This window comes from Cygnus olor, chromosome 11, assembly GCF_009769625.2.
Source record: "Cygnus olor isolate bCygOlo1 chromosome 11, bCygOlo1.pri.v2, whole genome shotgun sequence".
In the NCBI taxonomy this organism is placed as follows: Eukaryota; Metazoa; Chordata; class Aves; order Anseriformes; family Anatidae; genus Cygnus; species Cygnus olor.
The window spans coordinates 7,592,667-7,617,380 of record NC_049179.1 but is presented as its reverse complement, the minus strand read 5'-3'; the positions used below and the strand labels follow the sequence as shown (position 1 = coordinate 7,617,380).

The 24,714-nt window shown below is 35.7% G+C and overlaps 1 protein-coding gene across 1 annotated transcript in view; it reads left to right on the top strand.

The window, feature by feature from the left end:
• Nucleotides 1-24,714, top strand: part of HERC1 (HECT and RLD domain containing E3 ubiquitin protein ligase family member 1) — a 102,614-nt gene that overhangs the window by 14,506 nt on the left and 63,394 nt on the right. The window contains 18 exon segments of the mRNA XM_040569397.1: nucleotides 3,853-4,808; nucleotides 6,597-6,692; nucleotides 6,984-7,178; nucleotides 8,307-8,618; nucleotides 9,241-9,337; nucleotides 10,857-11,000; nucleotides 11,910-12,037; nucleotides 12,929-13,073; nucleotides 13,168-13,339; nucleotides 14,449-14,583; nucleotides 16,618-16,783; nucleotides 18,065-18,190; nucleotides 19,269-19,490; nucleotides 20,719-20,871; nucleotides 21,030-21,162; nucleotides 21,647-21,838; nucleotides 23,363-23,584; nucleotides 24,525-24,698. Coding sequence (XP_040425331.1) covers nucleotides 3,879-4,808; nucleotides 6,597-6,692; nucleotides 6,984-7,178; nucleotides 8,307-8,618; nucleotides 9,241-9,337; nucleotides 10,857-11,000; nucleotides 11,910-12,037; nucleotides 12,929-13,073; nucleotides 13,168-13,339; nucleotides 14,449-14,583; nucleotides 16,618-16,783; nucleotides 18,065-18,190; nucleotides 19,269-19,490; nucleotides 20,719-20,871; nucleotides 21,030-21,162; nucleotides 21,647-21,838; nucleotides 23,363-23,584; nucleotides 24,525-24,698 — 3,742 coding nt within the window. The 5' untranslated portion in view covers nucleotides 3,853-3,878.

Here is a 24,714-nt window from a genome sequence, read left to right as displayed (position 1 = left end):
GAAATCATGAGATGAAAGGAAATAATGGGACAGGATGAACTGAAAAGTTTTATTGTACATGCTGCTGCAAAAGTTGTGAACTAGCTTGGAACTTGGAAACTGCATGACTGCATCAACGTGGTGTTGGGCTTGGGCTAGTAACCCTGCTAAGAAGCTCTCCTAGTGCAGCCTTCACTTGTATCTCGGCCGAGTTTCGCTAAGCCAACACTTTCAGATAGTGCAAGCACTGCTGCTCTCTGCGGCAGCTTGGCTCTGGGTACTAGTGGCATACGTTCATGGGGTTGGTTGGAATAATTTTTTTGAAAATATTCATAACTTCCATTTCTGAGCTCTAAACCATATGTGTGGGAGTTCTAGATGTCACTTTGTTTTTTGGGGAGATTACTGTTAGTTTTATTTCCCTGTTTTTTGTTTGTTTGTTTGTTGTTTTGTAGAATTTCTTCTTACTATATGAGAGGTGTGAGCTGCTCAGCAGTTTACATTTTGGTCAGAAAAGCTACTCTGTGGTATAGGATAAAGTATCCTCCTTTATCCTAGAGGAGAAGAATACTACTATGCAGGAGCATGGTCACCCACTGCATGATTCAGCACAGGCTAAATCATTGTAATGCTGATACTTAACAATTCTGCAGCATTTTATTTCTCCACATCTGAACCTTGAATTACCTGTCTTCCAAGTAAATGCTAGTTGTATGTATTTTGAAAACTGTAACCAGGTCAAATAAAAATGTTAATGTTAAAATACAATTCTGTAATACTTGGAAGAAGTGAATTATGGTGAGATGCTGTGTGTCATGACAAAAAAGGGCTTTGCATTGCTACATTGATATCAGTGTTTCCCCATACATCCTCATCTGTCTGTCAGAAAGCAGTCAGTAGGACAGCACTAGGCACTTTCTAAATAATTAAGATGTATATATAACTCTAAATATAGCAAAATTGGAACAAATTTGACTTCGTGTTCTTGTTGCAGATTACTTAGGATTTGGTTTTGTAATAGAAAGCTCGTCAGGGAAGATCATCTTGTTAGCCTGAAATAAATGTTTCTGTAGCAGAATGAAAATGTGAGACTAGGAAAATTCTTTGAGTTGTATACCAGAATTTATTATACTCCATTTTAAAAGTGTTGTCTACTTATATTAAAGAGTCATTGCAGAACTTAACTGGGAACAGATTTATGAGGCTTTCAGATTTAATTCATTTGTGATTGCTTCACACCCTTTTGTTCTTATGCCTGTATTTTCCTTTTGCTTACTTAGTCACTCCCCTCACCCTCTTTTTTTTCTCTGCCAAATTTGTAGACCAATTTTGTTGTTGTAGTAGTTTTTGTGAGCTTTTTTTGTTTCTTTATTTTTTGATTTGCTATGCTAAAAGGTCACAATCCTAGTCTTCTCTTCAGGCTAGATCAGAAGAATAGTCTTTTTCTCTGCGTGATCCAGTGTCAGTCTTTTTTGCAGTCAGGATATAGGTGACAGAAATCATTTCCAGAATTTCAGCTGGCATCCAACTGATTAGCATTTTGTAACATTGTGTAAAAATGCTTCCCTTACCCTATCCTTCCCAAACCATTCTGGAAATACTCATTAATGCTACTCAGGCATGTATTTGGTCTCTTTCATGACTCATAATCCTTTTGTGAGTCACTAGATTGTTCCTGCTTTTTGCATTTTCAAATGATAGGTTCTCTACTTATGGGAGAATTTTTTTATTCCACAATTGTGTAAGCTTGCATGTTTTACTATTAAATTTCAAGCTGTTAATCTTATTATTTCTCATTTGCATACAGTTCTCTCCATGCGACATACTTGTCTACAGCGATAGAGGTGCCTCTGTACTTTGCATTGTCATTGTTTTGCCAACTAGTTCATCAAAATATTAAATTGTTGGTTTCAAGATAAATAAAGAATGATTTCTGCAAAACTTAACTAGATACTAACTTGATTTTTTTCTTTTTCCTCCAACTTTTGTCTTCTCTATGTAGCTTCTTTTAGAACATACAGTTCCTCTATACACTTTTGACACCTTAATTTTTAAAACTAGCTTATTACAGCATTATTTGTCTAATGATACTGTATGTTTTTGACCATAAAAGACGCCTTTCTGAGCATTTTTAATGGTTACAATTCCACTTTGAGTGGTATGGTTAAGATTTACAGTTACTGAGCTTTGGGGGACTTACAAGACTGCATATCATCCTAAGAGAAGGACTGTGTACAGAAAATAGTCTGCTATGCCAACACTGTATACTCCCTTCTAAAGGTTTTACACGTTTTAAACGTGTTGCCATGTTCAGTTTGAAAGTTGATGCACTCAGATTAAGTTTCAAAAAGGTCTGAGTTTCTGTAAGATGGTTAGGTGTAATTTTTCCATTTGGTCATTTATTTTAGAACTGGAATTTTAAAACAGCGAACAAAAGATGCAGTCCTTTCTAATTAACTGATAGCCTTAAAACTACCTTTCACTTACGATGGGTTGTAAGTGGGTTGATATCAAAGCATTTGAGTTTCACACAAGGATTTTCTAACTGAGGTTTTGACTGTTTATGTAGAACTCAGACCCTATTCTGTCTCTTGAGGGAATTAAAAGGAAAAAAGGTATCTTTCCACTTACCTACATAGGTTGACTTGGGTTCAGGTGGTGCAACAAGCAGAAGAGAGGTGTATTTTAGGGGCTAGTGCTAGCCAAAAAAAAAAAAAAAGCATTGTGGTATGTGGCAAGGAATTGCATTTTAACCATCAGAATCACAAGAATTTTGTAGCAATTCATTCATAATGCTTCATTGAGTTTGAATCTACATAAAAGGGTGTAATACGTTTTTCTTTTTTTTCTCCCCTAAAATTGTCAGCAGAAAAAGATTTCTTAAATTCACTGACGTGTTTGATTTGAAAGAATGGTGGAAGCTGTCAAGTTGGTTTGGCAACCAACTTAGAACTGTCCTGGAAAAGTGTTTCATTGTGAAATTTGTTCTTTACCTCTATGTTGTTTGTGATCCCTTCCTTAAAATCCTTCCTAAAAGCTTTGAATACTCTCAGAGTCACACATTATGAAATATATTAATATAATGATATACATAATATTTGATACTTTAAATTTACTTGGAGTAGCTGTAATGCATATTTGGCTCTGAAGAGCCCATTCACCGAATGAATCGGATCTTCCTAATGTGCCACCCTCGTGTGGCTTAAAATCATCTGTCCTGGTTTCCTTTTAACATTCTGACCTGAGTTTTAAGGAGATCTCTAGCTTGCTGTAGGAAGTGGAGAGAATGGCTTGTGACAGCAGGACTTAAGAGTATGCTTGACAGGTTGAGCATTTAGCTATGGCCTGAATTAGTAGTCTTGTTTGTTGTCAAGTTTTACACTGGTACTCCATTCACTTGTGCACAGTTGTGTATGATCTTGTGCATTTGTTGAGGTCGTTGTCCTGTCTGCAAAGAGAATATTTATTTTCCCCACGAAGTTTAGAAGTGTACTTTCATTGAATTATAGCAGAATTAAATTTGCTTTGTGTTAATTTTTATGCATATGGGTTTAGAAAATATGTAGACGCTTACTACAGTTCTTACAGCATGTTAAGGAAATTGCATGTCCATGTACTTGCTTAAAACAAATCTTAAAATTAATCTGGAAAATGTCGTTTTTACAGTACTCCTGAACTTTTAGTATTGGCTCTGAATTCCAGATTCTTGCAATATGGGCAAAATGGTGCAACTTTGATGATCTTTGGTGATTAAACTTTTTTGCTGCTTGCTTTATTGAAGAACTATTAGGATTTGTCCTACTGTGTGATTAGTAAGTTTAGTAGATAATAATGCACACCTATTTACGTGTTTGTTTATTTTTTTATCTTTAGGCCTAATGGCAAAAGAGTAAACCAACATGGCAGCTATGGTCCCACCTGTGAAGCTGAAATGGCTTGAACATCTAAACAGCTCTTGGATCACAGAAGACAGTGAATCTATTGCAACAAGGGAGGGAGTTTCTATCTTGTACGCTAAGTTAGTTAGCAATAAAGAAGTAGTGCCATTGCCCCAGCAGGTTCTGTGCCTCAAAGGACCTCAGCTTCCGGATTTTGAGCGGGAATCTCTATCTAGCGATGAACAGGACCACTATTTGGATGCTCTTCTTAGCAGCCAGCTGGCACTGGCTAAGATGGTATGCTCAGACTCTCCGTTTGCTGGAGCACTTCGAAAACGTCTCCTTGTATTGCAGCGTGTCTTCTATGCACTTTCTAACAAATACCACGATAAGGGTAAGGTGAAACAACAGCAGCATTCACCAGAAAGCAGTTCTGGATCAACAGATGTGCATTCTGTCAGTGAACGTCCTCGGTCAAGTACAGATGCACTTATAGAAATGGGGGTACGGACTGGATTAAGCTTGTTGTTTGCACTGCTGAGACAAAGCTGGATGATGCCAGCATCGGGACCTGGCCTCAGCCTCTGCAATGATGTTATCCATACTGCAATAGAAGTTGTGAGCTCTTTACCACCTCTATCTTTAGCAAATGAAAGCAAAATTCCACCGATGGGGTTGGACTGTTTATCACAAGTAACAACATTTCTTAAAGGAGTAACAATTCCAAACTCTGGGGCAGATACTTTAGGTCGTAGGTTAGCTTCTGAATTGCTTCTTGGCTTGGCTGCCCAGCGAGGTTCCCTGCGATACCTTCTTGAATGGATAGAAATGGCATTAAGTGCTTCAGCTGTAGTAAACAGCATGGAGAAGACCAAGATGCTGCAAAGCCCAGAAGGGATGATCAGCTTTGATTGCTTTATGAGTATATTGATGCAGATGCGACGGTCTTTGGTAGGTATACCAGCTTTAATTTTTCTACCTAGCAAATACAGATGCATTCTTAACTTAAACACAGTTTCTCAGCACTGAATGCCGTATGTGGCAGTTCTTAATTAAATAAGTTGCTTTAACATGTTTTAAAAAAAAAAAGTTTCACTTGAAATATTTTTTGCAGTAATTCTTTTGTTATCCACCATGTTTTTCTTCTTCCTCTCTTCCCACCCATTTCTTCATAGGTACAGGAGATGAAACAAAGTAATTCCTGTCTTGTGACTTCTAATGTTACATTTAACTTTAGGAAAGAATCAGGGACATCCTCCAATCCACTTGCATTTTATATTTAAGATAAGATGACAACAAAAGAGTTAGAAAGTATGAAATTGTTTCTAAGGCTTGCTTTGTTGAATTTGTTCACAATGCAAAGTTTTGCAATACACCTTTTCAAAGTTTCACCTCTCTGTTTATACAGTTTTAGAGAATCAGTAAGATTTGAGATGTTTAGCATTTCTCCTACTGCTCGGAAACTTATACCCTAAGAAAATGGACTAAATTGTTTGTAAATAAGGCATATGGCTTGCTTTGTCTGTTGAATGCTTACTTTTGATCCTAGATGAATATTCCTTTTAAAGCTATGAAGTCATTGCACAGTGCGCAATCGAAAGCTGTAGTAAGCTTCTGCCTCATATGCTCACTGAAACAGGGAATGACTTTTTCCCTGAAGCGGTTATTTTTCTTTCTTCTCTCAACTTTCTAATACTTACTAATAAATGTAATTTTTTTAAAAATTAAAAATTTAAATACAAAATTCTGTTTCTAGAGTGGTTGATGAGCAGCCCTAGTTTCCTTTGTGCAGACTATTGAAATCCTATTATTAAACTATAGGAAAAAAAATCACGAATTCTAGCCATACAGTAACACAAGTTAGTAATACACTGTTTATGTTTCAGTTTATGTTCATGTTTATAGGAAGGAGTAGAGCTATTTGTAGTTTTATTACTGCTATTCAGTATTTTAATGGAGGACTTGTGTCAAATTCTAGATTGGACCAACTCTTTAAAGTGTTGCTTTTATTCTAATAGGGCTCTTAAAATTCTGAACGTAGTCTGTTCTCTTTTCACATTAGTCAGTAGCAGAGTATCCTTTCTTCACACAGATTCTGTTGTTAAAATATGCTTTCTTTAGGAATGTAAGCCCGCTGTGTTAGGTAAGTTTTATTCTTTTGACTGAGGAATGATGTATAGCATCTATATGATAGCAGTGAAGGAGTCTGGTGTACAGTTCACAAACTCATAGCATGCTAGGATGTGTGTCTTTTGCAAGACGGAAGGGAGAGAGAGTGGATTGCCAGAACAAATTGTTTGTTCGGTTCCGTATTTTTGCAGCCTAAGGGTGACCATGAGAGAAGTGTGGCAGTAGCAGGATTGAACTTTATCTGTTGTTTTTGTGTGTGTGTTTTCTTTTTTTTAACTAGATATAAAATTACAAACCAAATTGTAGAGGTAATGTGAACATAAAAGTAATGATGGTTACTGATTTATGATTCAACTAATAAGCACTTTAAAATGAACACAAAATGCATTTAAGAACAAAACTGTATTAGGAAAAATTAACTCTAAACCCAAGTATTTTCACAAAAATGAATAAATAAGAATGTTTAACCCACACTTGTCACATTTTTGTTACCCTGAAATGTATGGAGATGTCATACATACTCTAAGAACAAATCCCTACTGTATTTTGTACTGTAGCACTGTTGCCGTATGGAAGCATTTTTCTCACAATAACATTTAAAAATTGTAGGGATCATCTGCTGACCGGAGTCAATGGAGAGAGCCAACTAGAACATCTGATGGCTTATGTTCTCTTTACGAGGCGGCTCTGTGTTTATTTGAAGAGGTATGTCTTGAATTTAAGGTAATTGTACTTTACTTTACATATGGTTGATGTGTGTGTTTGGATGGGGTTGAGTCTCTACTGTGTTATCCTGGAGCAGAAGAGGAAGGCCAAAACAAGGTGAAAAGCTAAGATGCAGAAAAACAAAATAATTTGGACAAGTTACTGATGGTAAGGTGCTGATTTGTGTTTTAGGCAGAGTTGAACCAAGAGGAAATTTAAGTTGCATCAAACACTGTTATTATAGGGAGATAAGTGAAAATATACTGTGTAATAAATCTTTCTTTTTAATAGGTTTGTCGAATGGCGTCAGACTACTCAAGAACATGTGCCAGCCCTGACAGCATTCAAACGGGTGATGCTCCCATTGTTTCTGAGACCTGTGAAGTTTACGTTTGGGGTAGCAACAGCAGTCATCAACTGGTAGAAGGAACTCAAGAGAAAATACTTCAACCCAAGCTTGCTCCCAGTTTTTCTGATGCACAGACTGTGAGTGACATTTACAGCAGTACATAGTGTAAAACTTAACAGCTTTGTAGTTATAGCATGAAACTGGAAAATAATGCTTAATTTCTAAGTGCCAAAGTTGTAATGAAGGTACAAGAACTAACCACACAAGTTACTTTACAGAAAATATCTCACTACTTTTATTGATGCCTGGAAAAAGGATTCTGTTTCTTTTTTAATGATGCACACACATCAATATCAATGTAAGAAGAAAGATTGAATTATCTAATTTACAATGAAATGCATATCTAGAGAGGAATTAGCTTGCCTGTAGGTTTTTTTCATTGTTGTTTAAAAGATAGCGTAAGTACTTAATGATCTTTTCCATTGGTGTTTTTCACATCAAGTATGTCTCATTTAAAAGTCCAAACAGGGCTAACTGCTGGCACAGAAACCTTAATTAGCTTTCTGAAAATCAATATACAGTATGCTCTTTCTGCTCTCAGTCACAGATTGTGCAGTTGCAGCTTAGCACTTCTATTGATGCGTGACACAGAATAGTTTGCTTTTCTGTTGCTGTATTGGCTTTGCACTGTTGACTTAAGTAAAAGCATTTTTCAGGGTCACTAGACAATTTAGGTACATTTTCTGAAATTGTTTTTGTTGACTTCTCTGATTCATTGTATATGCCAGTGAACTGCAGGACCAGGAATCATAAAGCAAGCTTATGCATTTAGGAAAAAAAAAAAAAAAGGCACCAAAACCTGAGCTGAAACAAAACAGGAGTGGAATGAGTTACTTTGTCTTTTTAATCATAATAAATTAATGCATCTTCAAAGCCTGTCCATTTCATGAGTCTAGGAGATCTGAAAGCAGCCTGAGCTCTGCAGTGTATAGAAGAGATGCAAATAAGAAATGTTTAATCGCTATTTATGTCCTTCATATAAAGAAAATAATTTCATCAAGTATTTTTCAAGGATTTGAATTTTATTGCTTGCTGAAGTCTTAACTCTCCTTAATTTTTATGTTATACTATATGAAAGGGATATAGATGACATTCTGTTCAAAAATATATGCTTTAAGACCTGCAGATGGTTTCTACATTTATCTAATCTTTCTTTTCTTTTTTCTTTCTTTTTTTTAAAAATATTTTACCTTTCTTGTTTATAGATTGAAGCTGGACAATATTGTACTTTTGTAATTTCTACAGATGGTTCTGTTAGAGCCTGTGGTAAAGGCAGTTATGGGAGACTAGGACTGGGTGATTCCAATAACCAGTCTACATTGAAAAAATTGACTTTTGAGCCTCATAGATCTATTAAAAAAGTGTCATCTTCAAAAGGATCTGATGGGCACACTCTAGCATTTACAACAGAAGGGGAAGTCTTCAGCTGGGGTGATGGTGACTACGGAAAACTGGGTCATGGAAATAGTTCAACTCAGAAATATCCCAAGCTTATTCAGGGTCCTCTGCAAGGGAAGGTATGTTTTGTATAGAAGCACACCTACGTTTGTTCTATTTAAAAATTGAAATATATAAAATCTTAAGATTCTGTGTATTATCTGAACTTTTCTTTGATGTTAGATCTGTTTCAGCAAAGCACTTTAACTTGTTTGTTGCCTTTAGGCGTGTGATTTGGACAATGGCTTTGTTGGTAAACCTTCTCGCACTCATAGAACTTGCTTACATGATTTTGTTGAAGTGCAGTGATGTTCCAGAAGAACATTGCTTTTGTTAGCTGTAACATCATGACTTTTCATATGCAACTTTTTGTATTGTCCAAAAAGGCCTTATTTTCAATATCTATTGATGTCTTGGCCAATGTTTTAAACATCTGCTTTTGCTTCTTTCTGCTACTGTGTAAGGCTAGGATATCGTTATGTTAAATAAATCATGACCCATTCATAGATAAACTTGTCTCTATGTGTACTGATTTCCACTTACCAAATCCTAAGCTGTAAACTTTGCAAAAATTAATTTGGATGTGTATTTGCTCTACACAAGCGTAGATGTATAATGACTCCTTCCAAAAGTTGACTTTCATAAGCTTTCAAAATTCCTATTCGTTAAAAAATGTAATTTTTATTTTCGCATGTGTCTTAGGTTGTTGTATGTGTATCAGCTGGATACAGACATAGTGCTGCTGTTACAGAAGATGGAGAGCTATACACGTGGGGGGAAGGAGACTTTGGAAGATTAGGTGATTTTTCAATGCTTTTGGAAGAATTCCTGTGTCTAGTAATGATGCTATAGATATTTGCTTTTTCTCTTATTGTCCCTCCTAGATATAAATACATATGCACACATGTACATAGGTGTGCGTATGTATAGATGAATATAAATACTAGTGTAAAGGCTATTAAAAAATTTCAGTGCAGTTAATTTTATAAATATTCTATTATTTTCCAGGAAAACTTACTTCATTCCTTATAAGACTATATATGATAGCCATTGCTGCTTAAATGTAAACGACAGGTATTTAAAATAAACCAGAGCTCTAGATGAACATAATATAGTGATGATAGGATGGCTCTTTGAGCAGTCATGAATAACTGGCAAATAATATCAAGGGTCTGATTCTAATGCGATATTAATAAAGAAACTTGACATTGAGTTTGCCAAAATGGCTTTGTCGTTTTGCCTTAATACATCTAAAAAAAAATAAATTTAACTGAAATGATAAACACAGCATTTCTATCTTTTTTAATTTCACTTTTGTCTATTTTATCATCTTTATTGTACAGCTTGCTTGCCTAGTATAAAACTACCCTTCTTGAGCAGGATCTGTTGAAATACCAGATTTTGCACAGAAAATTGCTCTAAGTTGGGCTTTAGTTTCCTTCTGTTGTCTTTGATTTGAATGTCATGATCTCCCAAGTAGAGCGGTGAAAGCAAGCAACTTGCAGAGACAAAACATGAGGAGGGTGTTGTTTTACAACTTAGTCTGTCAGAGATTTTCAAGGGAATCACAGAATTGCTGAGCTGTAGCCCTACTGTTAGGAGACACACTAGGTTACAGGTCTAACCTATTATTTTTGGAGGAACTTATGAGAAAAGTTCTTACTGAATTTTGGGTTAATGTGGTCTTTTTTACATGCTTAGGGTAGCTTGAACTGTGTAGTGGTGTGTTCTGGTGTGTAGCTAAAAAGTAGCGTTTATTTAGGCCTTAGTAATTTGTTTGCATTCAGTCCCTTACGGATACCATACAATATTCTTTTCTCTCAAAGTAGGTGATACTGTAATGTGTTAGGTTTCTGCAGAGAGGACTATATAGAAAGGCCTACTTTGCTAATTTAATTCATCTGTGCACAACGTGTGCTTTTATTGACAGTAGTAAGAATTTGCCCCTATTTTAGTTTCCTTATGCTGTTCAGCCTATGTGCTGCCCAGTATTAGGAAGGATAGCTACCTTGTCAACTAGTATTAATGGCAGTTAATAGTAGTAATTCTTTTTATTTCTTATAAACTAGGTAAAAAATTCAGTGGTAGTAAGTTATGAAGAAGTGTTCTGCAGTTCGTCTTATAAAAACGAAATGTTTATTAACCTTACTACAGACATCTTCCAGACACTACTAAAAATCTTTCCAAAAAGTGGGCAGAAATTTTAATTTGCGATGATTACAATTTATATGGGTTTTGTTAAATTTTACTGGAATGACAAACCATGATAGGATCTTAAATCTTCACAAAAAGAAAATAAATGTTTCTGTTTTTCTTAGGTCACGGTGACAGCAACAGTCGCAACATTCCTACTTTAGTAAAAGATATTAGCAATGTGGGAGAGGTTTCCTGTGGCAGTTCACACACAATAGCTCTGTCCAAAGATGGCAGAACAGTATGGTCATTTGGAGGAGGAGATAATGGTAGGTAAAACTAATGTTTTGTAGTAATTTTCACTGTATTCCAGTTACTGTATGGTCTAAATACTCTTTGCAGGTTTGGTTGGTGTTTTGTTTGTTTGTTTTTTTTTGCCATTGGGTTCAAGAAGCTGTTCAAGGCAAGATTTTAGTAAAATCTGAATACAGTATTTAAAGCTTAATTGCAAGATTATAGACTTTAAAAATGGATTTTCAGATATCTGAAGGGAAAAGAAGAAACCTCAAATCATGTGTAAATGATTTTGGAAGAAATGCTTTGCTTGCAGATAACTTTCAAATAAGCCTGCTTACTTGATATGGCCGAAACTGTATTTGTTCATGTTGTTGATTTACCCCCAGTAGGCAGCTAAGCACCACAAAGCCACTTTACAAAGCCACTCTAATGACAGTCTTTGTTTTAAGGTCATTGATTAGAAGTGGTGAATGTGTAGAGAAGATCTGTTTTCAAGAGAAAGTTAAAGGGGAAGTAAAGGGGAATTGAACTAGTAATTTTTAAGATAAAAGTGCGCACAGCTGCTAGAAAAAATGTAGAAAAGTGTGTTGGCTTTTTTTTTTCCAAGTGATTTTATAAACAAGGAGAGAGAACTTTTTTTTAATCTTGGACAAATATGGTAGGTTTAGTGCTTTGGAAGGCTTCAGTAATTAAGTAGCAGGAAATGAATAGTGTGGTTATATGGAATTGATATTTCCATTTATAAGGACACTGCAATAAATATTTATTTCCTGAAGTCTGTAATTATTGTATTTGAGAGTATGTTTTATAAAAATAATAATGTGCTAATTTTAAAAGCATGCCTTGACATTTTTGGAAATCTGAAAATAATTCTTTTGGGGTACTTCGGATAGTTGTAATACTCCGAAAATACTTCCCATTTGTATTTCTTCCTTTTGTAGGCAAACTTGGTCATGGAGATACAAACAGAGTATATAAACCTAAAGTTATAGAAGCCTTGCAAGGAATGTTTATTCGTAAAGTTTGTGCTGGAAGCCAGTCTTCGCTTGCCTTAACATCAACAGGACAGGTAGGCAAAAATAAATTTTCATTCAAATGATGAGATTTGGTATTTAAGAAGAAGACAGCATGGGTTTATTTCAGCATTCATTATTTTGGCTGTTGAGAAAATATACAGCTAGTTCTTAAATATCAGTAAAGTTCCCAATTAGATATTGATTAAAAGTACTGAGATCCTAATAGGCTAGATTAATTCATAATGTGCTGAAGAGTCATGTAGAAGTACACATTCCAAGAGTCTTGGTTAGCCACAGAAAAATTAATTCTTTTTAGGTTAATAAACATAAAACCAAATCAAAAGTGCAAAACCAAATCAAATTCACTAAGCAAAGTGGTTTCAGGAAGCAAAAAGCAATGAAATGCACTTCATGTTTCATCCATTAAACTATTCAGGTGCTTATTTAAGCACCAGCATTTAAATAAATTTAGTTTTTAAATAAATTTAATAGTTTTTAAAAATACATGTTTTAGAATATAAGTAACTGTTGTATTTCTAATCCAAAATATCTCAGGAGAGCCTGGAAATAAATATTAGTTGGTAAATGAAGGTCCTGACTGGCACGATGTATATAGATGTGATACAACAAACATTTCCAGACATGTAACCTAACTGAACTTGACCTCAGCATGATTCAAAGACAGTGTGGATCAAGAATGCTGAAGTTTACTGTAGTGGTTTCGTTTCTTGAAACAGCCTCCCAGCTGATATGCTCTGTATCCAGTGAGTGACTGGGGGGAATAAATGTAGGTTATGTGAAATGTATTTTAGTAATGAAAGTAGTATGTATGTTTTGATGAAAATGTAATTGTAGTTACTGTGAAAGTGGTTTTCCAGTGTTTTGTTGATGGTCACCGATAATACTGATTTGATACTGATATTTTGTGGTTTTGTTTGCTCTAGGTTTATGCATGGGGCTGTGGTGCATGTCTTGGCTGTGGCTCGTCCGAGGCAACTGCTCTCAGACCGAAGCTTATCGAAGAGCTGGCTGCTACAAGAATAGTTGATATTTCAATTGGTGACAGTCACTGTTTGGCACTTTCTCATGGTAAGATAAGTAAAGTGTAAAAATCTGTAATCTTCCTTTTCAGTCAGAAGCAGTTGTATCTCAGATTCTGTTTTCTACTTTATTTACTTTATAGATAATGAAGTTTATGCTTGGGGTAACAATTCAATGGGACAGTGTGGTCAGGGAAACTCTACTGGTCCCATTACTAAACCAAAGAAAGTAAGTGGTTTAGATGGAGTTGCAATTCAACAGATTTCAGCAGGAACCTCCCATAGCCTCGCCTGGACAGCTCTTCCAAGAGACAGGTAACAGTGACGCTTGGGGACAAGTATAAATTTTTTTTTTTTTAAACAGATACCCTTTGGGATACATGTAATACTGTCCTGAAGGTGCTAATCACATCATGCATTTGAAGTATTCTGCTTGTAATGTTTTGGACTTCGGTGTCTTTTTAATCTCTCCCCTCTTCTCCTCAACTGTTAGAGATGACAAGAAGCGATAACATAGCAGCACCACTAATTTGGATACTAGGACTTTTATATGAAGATTTCTTATCTGTTATTAGGCAAAAATAACCTCTCTTTACGAAAAATCAAAAAGTTAGGCAGTGTGAGGACAAACAACTCAGTAGATCTTTATTCTGTGCTTCTGACAGCATTTCCTGTAGTTTATGTAGTTTCCTTCAGTATAACGAAGAGGAAACTAAGCATAAGACTTTAGGAAATGGGGAAGCTCAGATAAATTACTAGATATGGACTTGAACATCTTAATAAATTTCTGAATAGTTATGTGTTAAGATGGACTAAAACCAGTCACCTAAATAAATAGTTCGGTTATTAATGTACCGTACCTGAAATAATGCTTCGTTACACCACAGGCATGATCAAGTGATTAAATTGAGCTGATAAACTTCAGACTTACATATGGACTCCCACAAAGGAATAGAAGAATTCTTTTACTGTTTGGAAGATAATTCAGACAATATTTCAAGATGCCCTGTTTTAAAGGGAGCTATCTTAGAAAAGTCTTTAACACTCAAATAGTACTAAGTGGTAATACCCCTTTTGAATTCTACCTATATTGTATTAAAATCTCTTTATAATCTGGAATTTATACTAAAGCAGCTTTGTGAGTATTTGTCAGCTTTTGCACAGAGCAGATATTTTTATATTTGTGGCACTGTAGACGTTTTTGTTTATAAATGAACAGTGTTTGTTTTGTGAAGACTTTTATGGAAAAGAGTAGAAAATGCCTGCAAGGGTCAGGAAGTTAGTCTTCCTACATCATATTAGTTTGTTGTAAGAAAAAAATTGGTTAGCTCAAGCATGTACTCACTTAACCTGCTTAAACTGCTAATTTGTTACAGTAATTAAAATACTTTTAATAGTTAACTTATTTTGGTGTTTGATTCTAGGCAAGTTGTGGCATGGCACAGACCCTATTGTGTAGACCTTGAAGAAAGTACCTTTTCGCATCTTCGTTCTTTTCTTGAGCACTACTGTGACAAAATTAACAGTGAAATCCCCCCTCTTCCTTTTCCTTCATCAAGGTATATACACACATGTAATGTTTTTGTTTTGTAATTTCTTTAATCCACCGCAGCAGTGTGTGGTTTAGTCTTAGTCAGTCTTTAACAAACAAAAGTCTGGTTTACCAGTTTAGCTCTTTCAGGTGCCTTTTGTTTGTTTGTATAACATAGGAACTTTGCAGTACCTCAGGTGTAGCAGGATCTTTTGTCTGGAATTTATTTTAATTTTGAACATATCTTTTAAACTGGACTTTTCTTTCAGAATTATCCTTTAAAACACATTTTTCTATATAATTTAAGTGCATTTACTGTTTCTGTGCATTGTGTCTGCTTTCCAGTTCTTTTCCCTCTAGCCAGTTTCAGTGGATGCCTGCTGACTAACTTACTGATAAACTTAGACAAAAAAAAACAACTGTTAAAGTGGTAACCCATCAGTCCATACATTGAGTTACTGACTAACACATGTGATGCACAAACCACATCATGTACTGTTGTATGTCTAGGAGATGTATAGTTGCCATTGCATTTTGAGGTGGAATCAGTACTCTTCACATATCATCAGTAATCATTATTGTAGCTTTCCAAATTTGAATCTTTTAAACCAACAATGATGTTTTAAATGTATTGCTATAAAATACAAAAGCATGTATATTTCCTCACTGATGCCTATAAAGAGCACTGCAAGTATCAAAGTTTGAAGACACTAAACGTGGAGCAGTTGTGGACTCTGTTGAGGGTGGAAGGGCCTTGCAGAGAGATCTGGACAGATTGGAGAGCTGGGCAATCACCAACTGCATGAAGTTTAGCAAGAGAAAGTGCTGAGTCCTGCACCTGGGATAGGGCAACCCTGGCTACATGTACAGACTGGGCGACGAGATGCTGGAGAGCAGCCCAGCACAGAGGGATCTGGGGGTTGTAGTTGACAGCAAGTTGAATATGAACAAGCAGCGTGCCCTGGCAGCCAGGAGCGCCAACTGTATTCTGGGGTGCATCAAGCACGGCATTGCTAGTCGGTCGAGGGAAGTGATTGTTCCGCTCTACTCTGTGCTGGTGCGGCCTCACCTCGAGTACTGTGCGCAGTTCTGGGTGCCACAGCACAAAAAGGATGTAAAACTGAGTGTGTCCAGAGGAGGGCTACGAAGATGGTGAGGGGCCTAGAGGGGAAGACATATGAGGAGCGGCTGAGGTCACTTGGCCTGTTCAGCCTGGAGAAGAGGAGGCTGAGGGGGGACCTCATTGCGCTGTACAGCTTCCTCACGAGAGGGAGTGGAGGGGAAGGCGCCGACCTATTCTCCTTAATCACCAGTGATAAGACCCGCGGGAACGGCGTTAAGCTGAGGCAGGGGAGGTTTAGGCTAGACATCAGGAAGAGGTTCTTCACTGAGAGGGTGGTCGCGCACTGGAACAGGCTTCCCAGTGAAGTAGTCATTGCACCAAGCCTGTCTGAATTTAAGAAGAGATTGGACTGTGCACTTAGTCACGTGGTCTAAAATTTTGGGTAGACCTTTGTGGTGCAAGGAGTTGGACTCGATGATCCTTATGGGTCCCTTCCAACTCGGGATATTCTATGATTCTAAGTTTCTTATGAAAATTTTTTCTTTATTAAAAAAACAAAACAACAAAAAAGATGTTTTAAGGAAGACCAGAAATTAATATCCAGTCTTTTTGTTTTTAATGTGATTGTTTTATTGCTAAATCTTCTGAGAGAAGAATGCATTCATTACTTCTTAAACAGTTGATCTTTTTCTTTATGTGAGGAATATATTTGTTTGTCTGTCTGTCTGTTTATGTATTTTGGAAAGATTTTGCCTTTTAATTCATGGGACTATTTTTTCTAAACTGAATGCTCCTTGGAACCATTGTCTGCAAAGACACTTTTCTGTGCAGATTAACAGCAGGTTTTCAGAGGAATTTATGTAAAGTCCTAGTTATAGTTTACTTACCTTTCTGGTCTGCAACATAAAATGTTAGTGTGAAAAGCTTAGTGCACAAAAAAATAAGAAGGAGCAATGCTAACAATAACCAAGATGATCAGTGATATATTTCTTTTTACAGGGAACATCACAGTTTTCTTAAATTGTGCCTGAAGCTGCTTTCTAATCATCTTGCACTTGCACTGGCTGGAGGTGTAGCTACTAGCATTCTTGGTCGGCAAGCTGGTCCACTTCGAAATTTATTGTTTAGACTGATGGACTCTTCTGTCCCTGATGAAATTCAAGAAGTAAGTAATACTTTGTTTACATGTAAAAAGTCTACTTTTTCCTTCTTTCTTACTTTCTTTGATGGTGTAATTAGAAATTTTGTACTTGGATTTTCTAAAATTGGCACTCTGAACACAATTCTGACTTAACAATTTTACGTGTTAAAGTTTTTTTTATTATTTTTTAATTAATCACCATCAGGTTTTATAATCTGAAAGCAGAGGAGAACATGTGCTTGAGAATTTCAAGGAGCTGCTTTTTTCCCCCCTAGCATTTTAATTATTATGTAATTGTAATAAAGAACCTAAAACCTTTTAGGTTGTGGGATAATTAACACGAGTAAGAAATAAACGTAAAATGGATCATGGAAACCTGTGGTTTCCATGTAGAGCCTTAAAAACTCAGGCTTCAGCTTCATTGTAACTTTTTGCCAGCTTTGAAGAAATGATGCTGTGTAGTTTGCTTGTGAACAAAAGTAACTAATGGTCAAATAGCTTTTGCAGTGTGTTTAAATGAAACAGAACCTCACACTTTATTATATGGAGTATATGCCAAAAATAGCAAGAGAATAAGTTTAATATTTTGGTGGCCCCAGTAAAGGAATAGCTTATACTCTCAGCATGCATTTGTGGTTTAAAAAAAAATTACATGGGACTGAAGTTTTTAGAACAGAGCACTTAATTTCACAAGTCCATAGCAATATGGAAAATTGCTGAAAAGCACTGTGAAGATTGTTTTACATATTCTGAAAATTCACAGTTCTCATATAGAAACAGTTTTTCAGATATCAATTAGGAAGTTTTGCCTCTTCATATTGCCTTTAAAACGTGATGACTTGTGTAGCTCTGAAGTTTAATTTAATTTTATATTCAGAGAAACTTTGCTATGTTTATGATTTCATCTGAAAGTGATCAGTATACACTCAATTGATAGAGATACATTTGTGTATTAGACAACCTTTAATTGCTAATAGGAGCAGGACATGGTTTATCTTGACATTTTACTAAAAAATATTAATCTTGTGGACTGATTAAACTAAATTGCCCTCTCTTAAGATTGCAGTCTTTGAGGAAACAGCAAAGTGCACAGAATTTTTTCTTTTGCCAATATGTTGGTCTCATTTCCTTCCTTCAGTGTACTGTTTATCTTTTCATCCTGTAATGAAAGATTGATTTGCTATTTTGTGTTGGAAATCTGATGTAAAGTGGATGTTTTGGATACATTGTGTGTGATGTTCTGTAAGGTGATTTTTTTATTTTTTTTACCCCCCACCAAAGTATTTTCTGTTACTTTAATTTTAGGTCGTAATTGAAACTCTCTCAGTAGGAGCAACTATGCTACTTCCTCCATTGCGAGAAAGAATGGAATTGCTACACTCTCTTCTACCCCAGGGTCCTGATAGATGGGAAAGCTTATCAAAAGGACAGGTAGGGTCAAGGAAAAATAGGCTGTGCTTTGGGAGCAACGGGGGGGGCATTGAAGAGTGAGGTGAGCCTCATTTGTAAAGCGCATGAAAAGTTGTGTGTGCATGTTGTTGATGGAATGTTCTGCAAAGCCCAACTTAAATTATGTAGTCTGGCTAAATCAAAATATAGCAAGGTAAGGAGCACTACATGTTTTCTCATGCGAAGCTTGACTACAAAAAAAGTTAGGAATTTCTATGTTAACGTGTCTAGACAAGTTTGAAGGTTAGATATTGTTGAATAATAGCCTGATCTAACAAGTCATGGAAACTGAAGATTAACTATTTCCTTGGAAGAGTACTTGTAAAATGTTTTTCCTTACATAGATTTCACCCTACTTGGCAAAGTTGACTGGGATGTTAATTTTTTTCTTTTTCTCTCTTGATGAATGTGAAGACCAGGAATTTATGCAGGTTAGGAGGCTTACCAAGTACCCACCAAACAGAAGGAAATAAGGAGCCTCTGTTCCTGTCCTTGGTGGCTGAAGCTCCATCAGTAGTCTCAGATTAAAAAGGAAGAGTAACTATTATTCAATTCTGTACACAGAAGAACATCTTGGTGAAGTCTTCTGTTTTATACACTGTGGAATAGACTGGTATAGTGAAGTTTAGTTCTGAATAGGTTATTTAGTTTAACTGTATAGTTTATTGAACTATGAAGAAGAATCTTGTGATTCTAATTTCCTAAAGATTTCTGAAGATTAATACTGGTACAAACAACAACAACAAAAAACAACTGAAAATTGCTAGGTTAGAACAAGTTTAGTTTTTTCTGGACAAGTTTAGTTTTTCTTGGTAACAGTGGGGGACGTTACTCTGTATCTGCTACCTCTCTTCATCTAATCTATGCCTGTTCTGCTTTTTACCCCTTTCCTTCTTCCTATGTATAAATCAGAATAATAGGGAAAAAAAAAAACAACTGAAGAAAGCATTGGTCCAGTGTCTTGATTTCTCTTTTTCAATCTCAGATTTTTTACTAGGTATGGTTATCAAATTCAATTTATTTATCTGTTCTCTATTACTGATTTTTATTTTTATTTTAGAGAATGCAATTGGATATTATTTTGACAAGCTTGCAAGATCACACCCATGTAGCTTCTCTGCTTGGATATAGCTCACCATCTGATGCCACCGAAACTTCCTCATTATGCATCAGCTATGGAAATCTCTCCGATCAAACATACACTGTCCAGAGCAGTCATCCAGATACTCATCTAGCAGAAATCTTAATGAAGACTCTTCTAAGGAATTTGGGGTTTTATACTGTATGTATAGGCCTTGTGTTTAATTTTTTTTAAGTGGTAATGAATTCTGAATATTTGGAAGGGTTAAAAGTTTTTTCCCACTTTCAGAAAACGTTACTCTTTTTGTTTGTCTAAAGCAGCAGTGCCATATATATTTGTCTCTGGAAATAGACTAAAATTAGTTTGCCACCTCTGACATTATGGATCTAATGTTCTTGTAGTGGTATTTTTTGTTTAACTTGGTTTACATGAATGTAGTTGATTATATATCAGACTGAAGAATTTACTGCTGTTACTTTGGCTGCACTTTTTTTTTTTTTTTTGGAAGATAGAATATAGTACATGTAGTAAGTAGATTGTTGTATGATACCCTTTATGTCAGTATAATCTCAGCAACCAGAGAAAAGACAGCAGGAATGTGAGTCTGTTTAATTAACTTGACACTGGGGAAACTACCTTGCCAGTAGTTCATCAAGTACAGGTCAGCCATCTTATTATAGCATGTCAAACAGATTATTGTTCCTAGCTGTAGAATAGCATAGGCTGATGAGAAGTTCAAGGAAGCATAAGTGCAAATGACTGACTGTTGCACTTTTTAAATTCAACTAGCTGGTTAAATGTAACAGAGATCTCTTTAAGACCTGAGATCTTTAATTCTCCAGCACAGTATATCTGTCCACTGAGGGTGAGGGTCAGTAGTTCTAGTTCTTTTCTGTAGATATTCACCAGTCACATAGATTCATCTACTTTCAATTTTCTACTTGAAGCTAACTCCATTTTTTGCTATAGAATTCAGAAGGTAGTTGAGCAGCCATCTGCCTTCTGCTCCTTTTACTGCTGTCTTAGATTAAGCAAGGAAGGATTCTGATCTGAAACATTTCTATGTATCAGCCCACAACAAATTCTGAAGGGATATTACTTATTTCAACATACTGTGATTTGGAAGTCAGAGTGTGGGGAGAGTTACACTATCCAGTCTTCCTTTGCATTGAAATAAAAATACTTCTGCATCTGAGAATAACCCTGTTTAGAACAGAAATACTCTCTTGATAGCTATCACAATCACTACCGTGACATTTAAAATGACGGTAATTTTGTTTATCTCATGATTCAGTTAACTTTATCTGATTTCTTCAGTAATCAGAGGTGCATATGCTAAAGGTAAAAAAGCTTTTTTTTTAAGATGGTAGTAAAGTATTACAGCATTTGAAGACTTTTTTCTTTTATTTTTTTCTTTTTGTGTAAATAGGATCAAGCCTTTGGAGAACTGGAAAAAAACAGTGACAAATTTTTACTGGGTACATCATCATCAGAAAACAGCCAACCGGCTCATCTTCATGAGCTTTTATGTTCACTGCAGAAACAGTTGCTGGCTTTTTGTCACATCAACAGTGTTAGTGAGGTATGTGCCCTTACTTTTGTCTTAAAAAGGGAAAATTTGCTTCAATGTGTGTGAACACCAGAATGTTGTAGCAGTATTTGGAAATTGAACTGATATAGGTAATGAACCTGTAAAAATTATGTACATGATTATGATGATTGGTGATTGTTTCCTTCCAGAATTCCAGCAGTGTGGCACTGCTTCACAAACACCTTCAGCTTTTATTGCCTCACGCTACAGATATCTATTCCCGTTCTGCAACGCTGCTTAAGGAAAGCTCTTGGAATGGTAGTGTTGGGGAAAAACTGAGAGGTAAATGTTCATGGAAAAACCGGTAATGGAGGTATTGTCAGCTTAGGGCAGTTCTTGTTTGTTTAGATTTGAGTAATAGAACACCTTATTTTCCCTACACATGCATATCACAAGCCTCTCCTCCAAAGGAAGAGATGAATCATCTACCCAAGCATAGCATCTAGTTCATGTTTTTGATAGGACATTTTGCATATAGAAAAACTACAAAATAAAGAGGATGTTGTCTCTGTCTGTTATTGTCTCAGTACTATTAGTTCTAGATTATTCTTTTTAAAAGTATGTTTTTTTGGAGATTACTGAAAAGTGTAGAAGGGAAATTTGGAATGTATTTATGGTTATTAAACAACCGCAACTCAAAATGTGCTTTTGATACATGATGAGACAGCTGCGGTATTTTTATGCAGTTCTTTGTGACTTGTTAAACTGTGCATAGAATATAAATATATCCCAAAATATAATTATTATTTTTTTCCTCTCTCTGTAGATGTAATTTATGTATCTGCAGCTGGTAGTATGTTGTCTCAGATTGTCAACTCGTTATTGTTACTGCCAGTGTCAGTAGCTCGTCCTTTGTTGAGTTACCTGCTGGATCTGTTGCCACCTTTAGATCGTCTTAATAGACTCTTACCTGCTGCAGCACTTCTAGAAGATCAAGAGTTACAGTGGCCACTTCATGGTAAGTGTAATAACACCCAATCTGAAAAATAAAGCATGGCATACCACTTTTTATAGAGGAAGTTTTACTTTCCCCTGAAAAAGGACTTTATTGTAAGCTAAGTGTCTTGCTACATCTTGGTTTTAAATTCTTAAATGTATTAACATCCCTTGCTATGAAATATTTTGAGCTGTGGGCAAACCTCTTTGTCAGCCCAGAATGTATATTAGCTTGTTGGGAATGCAAGAGCAGTATGGGAAACACATATATTGAACTGAAGATACTAAGCTTGTAATACATGAAAATAACTGTTCTTTACTTGTAAATGGAACAGAAATTCTCTCATGATCTATTTACTTTTGTGTGCAAATTTAATTTTGCTTTCTGTTATGTGCTGCAATTAAATGTTAATTACCTACTACCAGATCCTTCTAATGAAATAGAAAAATGGAGATGAAGCGACAGAAATTTGTGATAGGTGATGTTATATTTATTTGCTATTTGTTGAGTTTTTCATTAATATTTCTGTCATGGTTTTCTGCTTTTGAGTACTGTTTCCAGTGTGCAATGAAGAGCATTCTTGCTATGAGCTATCTAAATCAGGAGTGGAAAAAATAAAGATGTAATTCATTAATACCAGCAAGTTTTGTGCTACAGTTCCTTCTCAATGATCCCTTAATGAAAAGTAAATAAAACCCAGCAAGATTTTTGGAATAGTAATGGCTTAAAGTTTATATCTGTTATTTCAGAATAAACATGCGCAGGTAGTTCACAGAGGAATACTTCATAGAATCATAGAATCATAGAATATCCTGAGTTGGAAGGGACCCATTAGGATCATCTAGTCCAACTCTTGGCACCGCATAAGGTCTGCCCAAAGTTTAGACCATGTGCTTTTTCAGGTAAACAGACTAACTGAAATGAAGAACAGAAAAAAATTGTTTTATTTGGTCATAATTGAACTGTTTTCTCATATGGTTCTGAGAAGATGTTGTGAAATTGTAGAATATTCTTTACTAAAGAAATCAGTGATAAGGAGGTAATTGGATATATACTAAGATGACAAAATCCCAAATGAGATGTTAGTTTAGTCAATAAACACTCATGGTGAGGTAAGAAGGTAAATAATAGAAACTCTCAGGAACCATCTTGTAAGAGAGCACTGCTATAGTCGTTTTTGATCAAGAAATCGAAGACTAGAAAATCTTGCTTGTATCGTTTATCTGTGCAAGTTTAGCAGAACCTAAATAAATATGTATTGGGCAAAATAGATGTTTGGGCAAAGTTTAAAAGGGCATTTAAACTTTGAGGTTGAATAGTTGTACTGTCAATGGTCATGGCTTTTGCTGCTGATGAAACTGAAATGCTAACTGAACAATTCGTCCTAACTGTTCGTTCTTCAAGTTGTTGGCAGATAGGCCAATCAGCTGTTTACTGGGAAATGTTACCAAGATCTGCAATTAAATTTATTAATTTTATTTATTTATTTATTTTTAAATATGGGCAACAGTGACTAATCTGGTGATTCATTGCTAATACTTGTAGGTGGACCTGAACTAATAGATCCTGCTGGAGTGCCCTTACCACAGCCTGCCCAGTCTTGGGTATGGCTTGTTGATCTAGAGAGAACTGTAGCTCTACTTATTGGGCGGTGTCTTGGTGGCATGCTTCAAGGACCTCCAGTGTCCCCTGAGGAGCAAGATACAGCCTACTGGCTGAAAACTCCCCTTCTCAGTGATGGAGTTGAAATGGATATTCCTCATTTAGGTAAGCTGTTAAATACATGAGTCTAGCTGTCATTGTAAATATTTGTGTTCAGTTTTGAAATTTTCAGATCACATTTGAGTAAGCTTGTGTACATAGGGTTCATCTTTCAGCTCTCTTGTCTATTTACATAGAAATACCAGAAGATGGAAAATGGCTGTGTAAGTATGTATTGTAGTTTACAAAGGGTGTTGGAAATGCATAAAGAAATTTAAAAAAATAAATGCAATTTCTCAGTGCAAGAAGTAACAGAAATTTCACTGAGTTAATTTTTAAATTTTGTTTTACTGTTAGATGTTCAGCATTATCAGACAAACCAGGGGCTCCATTGTTCATATTTATCATCAAAAAATATCATCTTAAATTGTATTCTGCTTACAAAGTGGAATTTCTATTAATTGTGATTAGATTATTAAAACGAACAAAAATTAAGTCCTTCTGATTTACCGGAATTGTTGACAGCACTCAGCACGACTATTTCTAGCCAACCTTTCCTATATGAGTAATGTACTTGCTTCTGATTCTGTGGCATGTTCCTCTTAATTCACATCTCCTTCTTCCTCTGATTCTGAGTAGATTACTTCAAGACTTACTTAAAAAACATGGTAGTTTGAAAGGGAACCATGCCTGAAGATGCAATAATTGCAAGCATATGACTACAGTTCAGGTAGAATCAACAATACAGATTTATGATTTTGAAACAGATTGGCTAATGCTTCCAAGTCTCCATACATTTTACACAAATGGTAACTCTGAGTCGCTTTTATTCCTTGTCTCATGAGAGTTTGCAGTCAGACAATGAGGTGTATTGATTTTCAATTTTTTTTTCCTTTTTTCTGGAATAGAGTGGAGAGTGAAATATGCTTATACACTTGTAAAGGTAGATGCATGTAATCTTCAAAATTTGCAGAGATTAATTCCTTAAGTATTTCCCTTCTGTTAGATAAATGCATGAGCTCCTTATTAGAAGTGGCCTTATCTGGAAATGAGGAACAGAAGCCGTTTGATTATAAGCTGAGACCTGAGATTACTGTCTATGTTGATTTGGCTTTGGGTTGTACAAAAGAGCCAGCAAGGAGCCTGTGGATCAGTATGCAAGACTATGCTGTTAGTAAAGGTAAGATGTTGAAAAG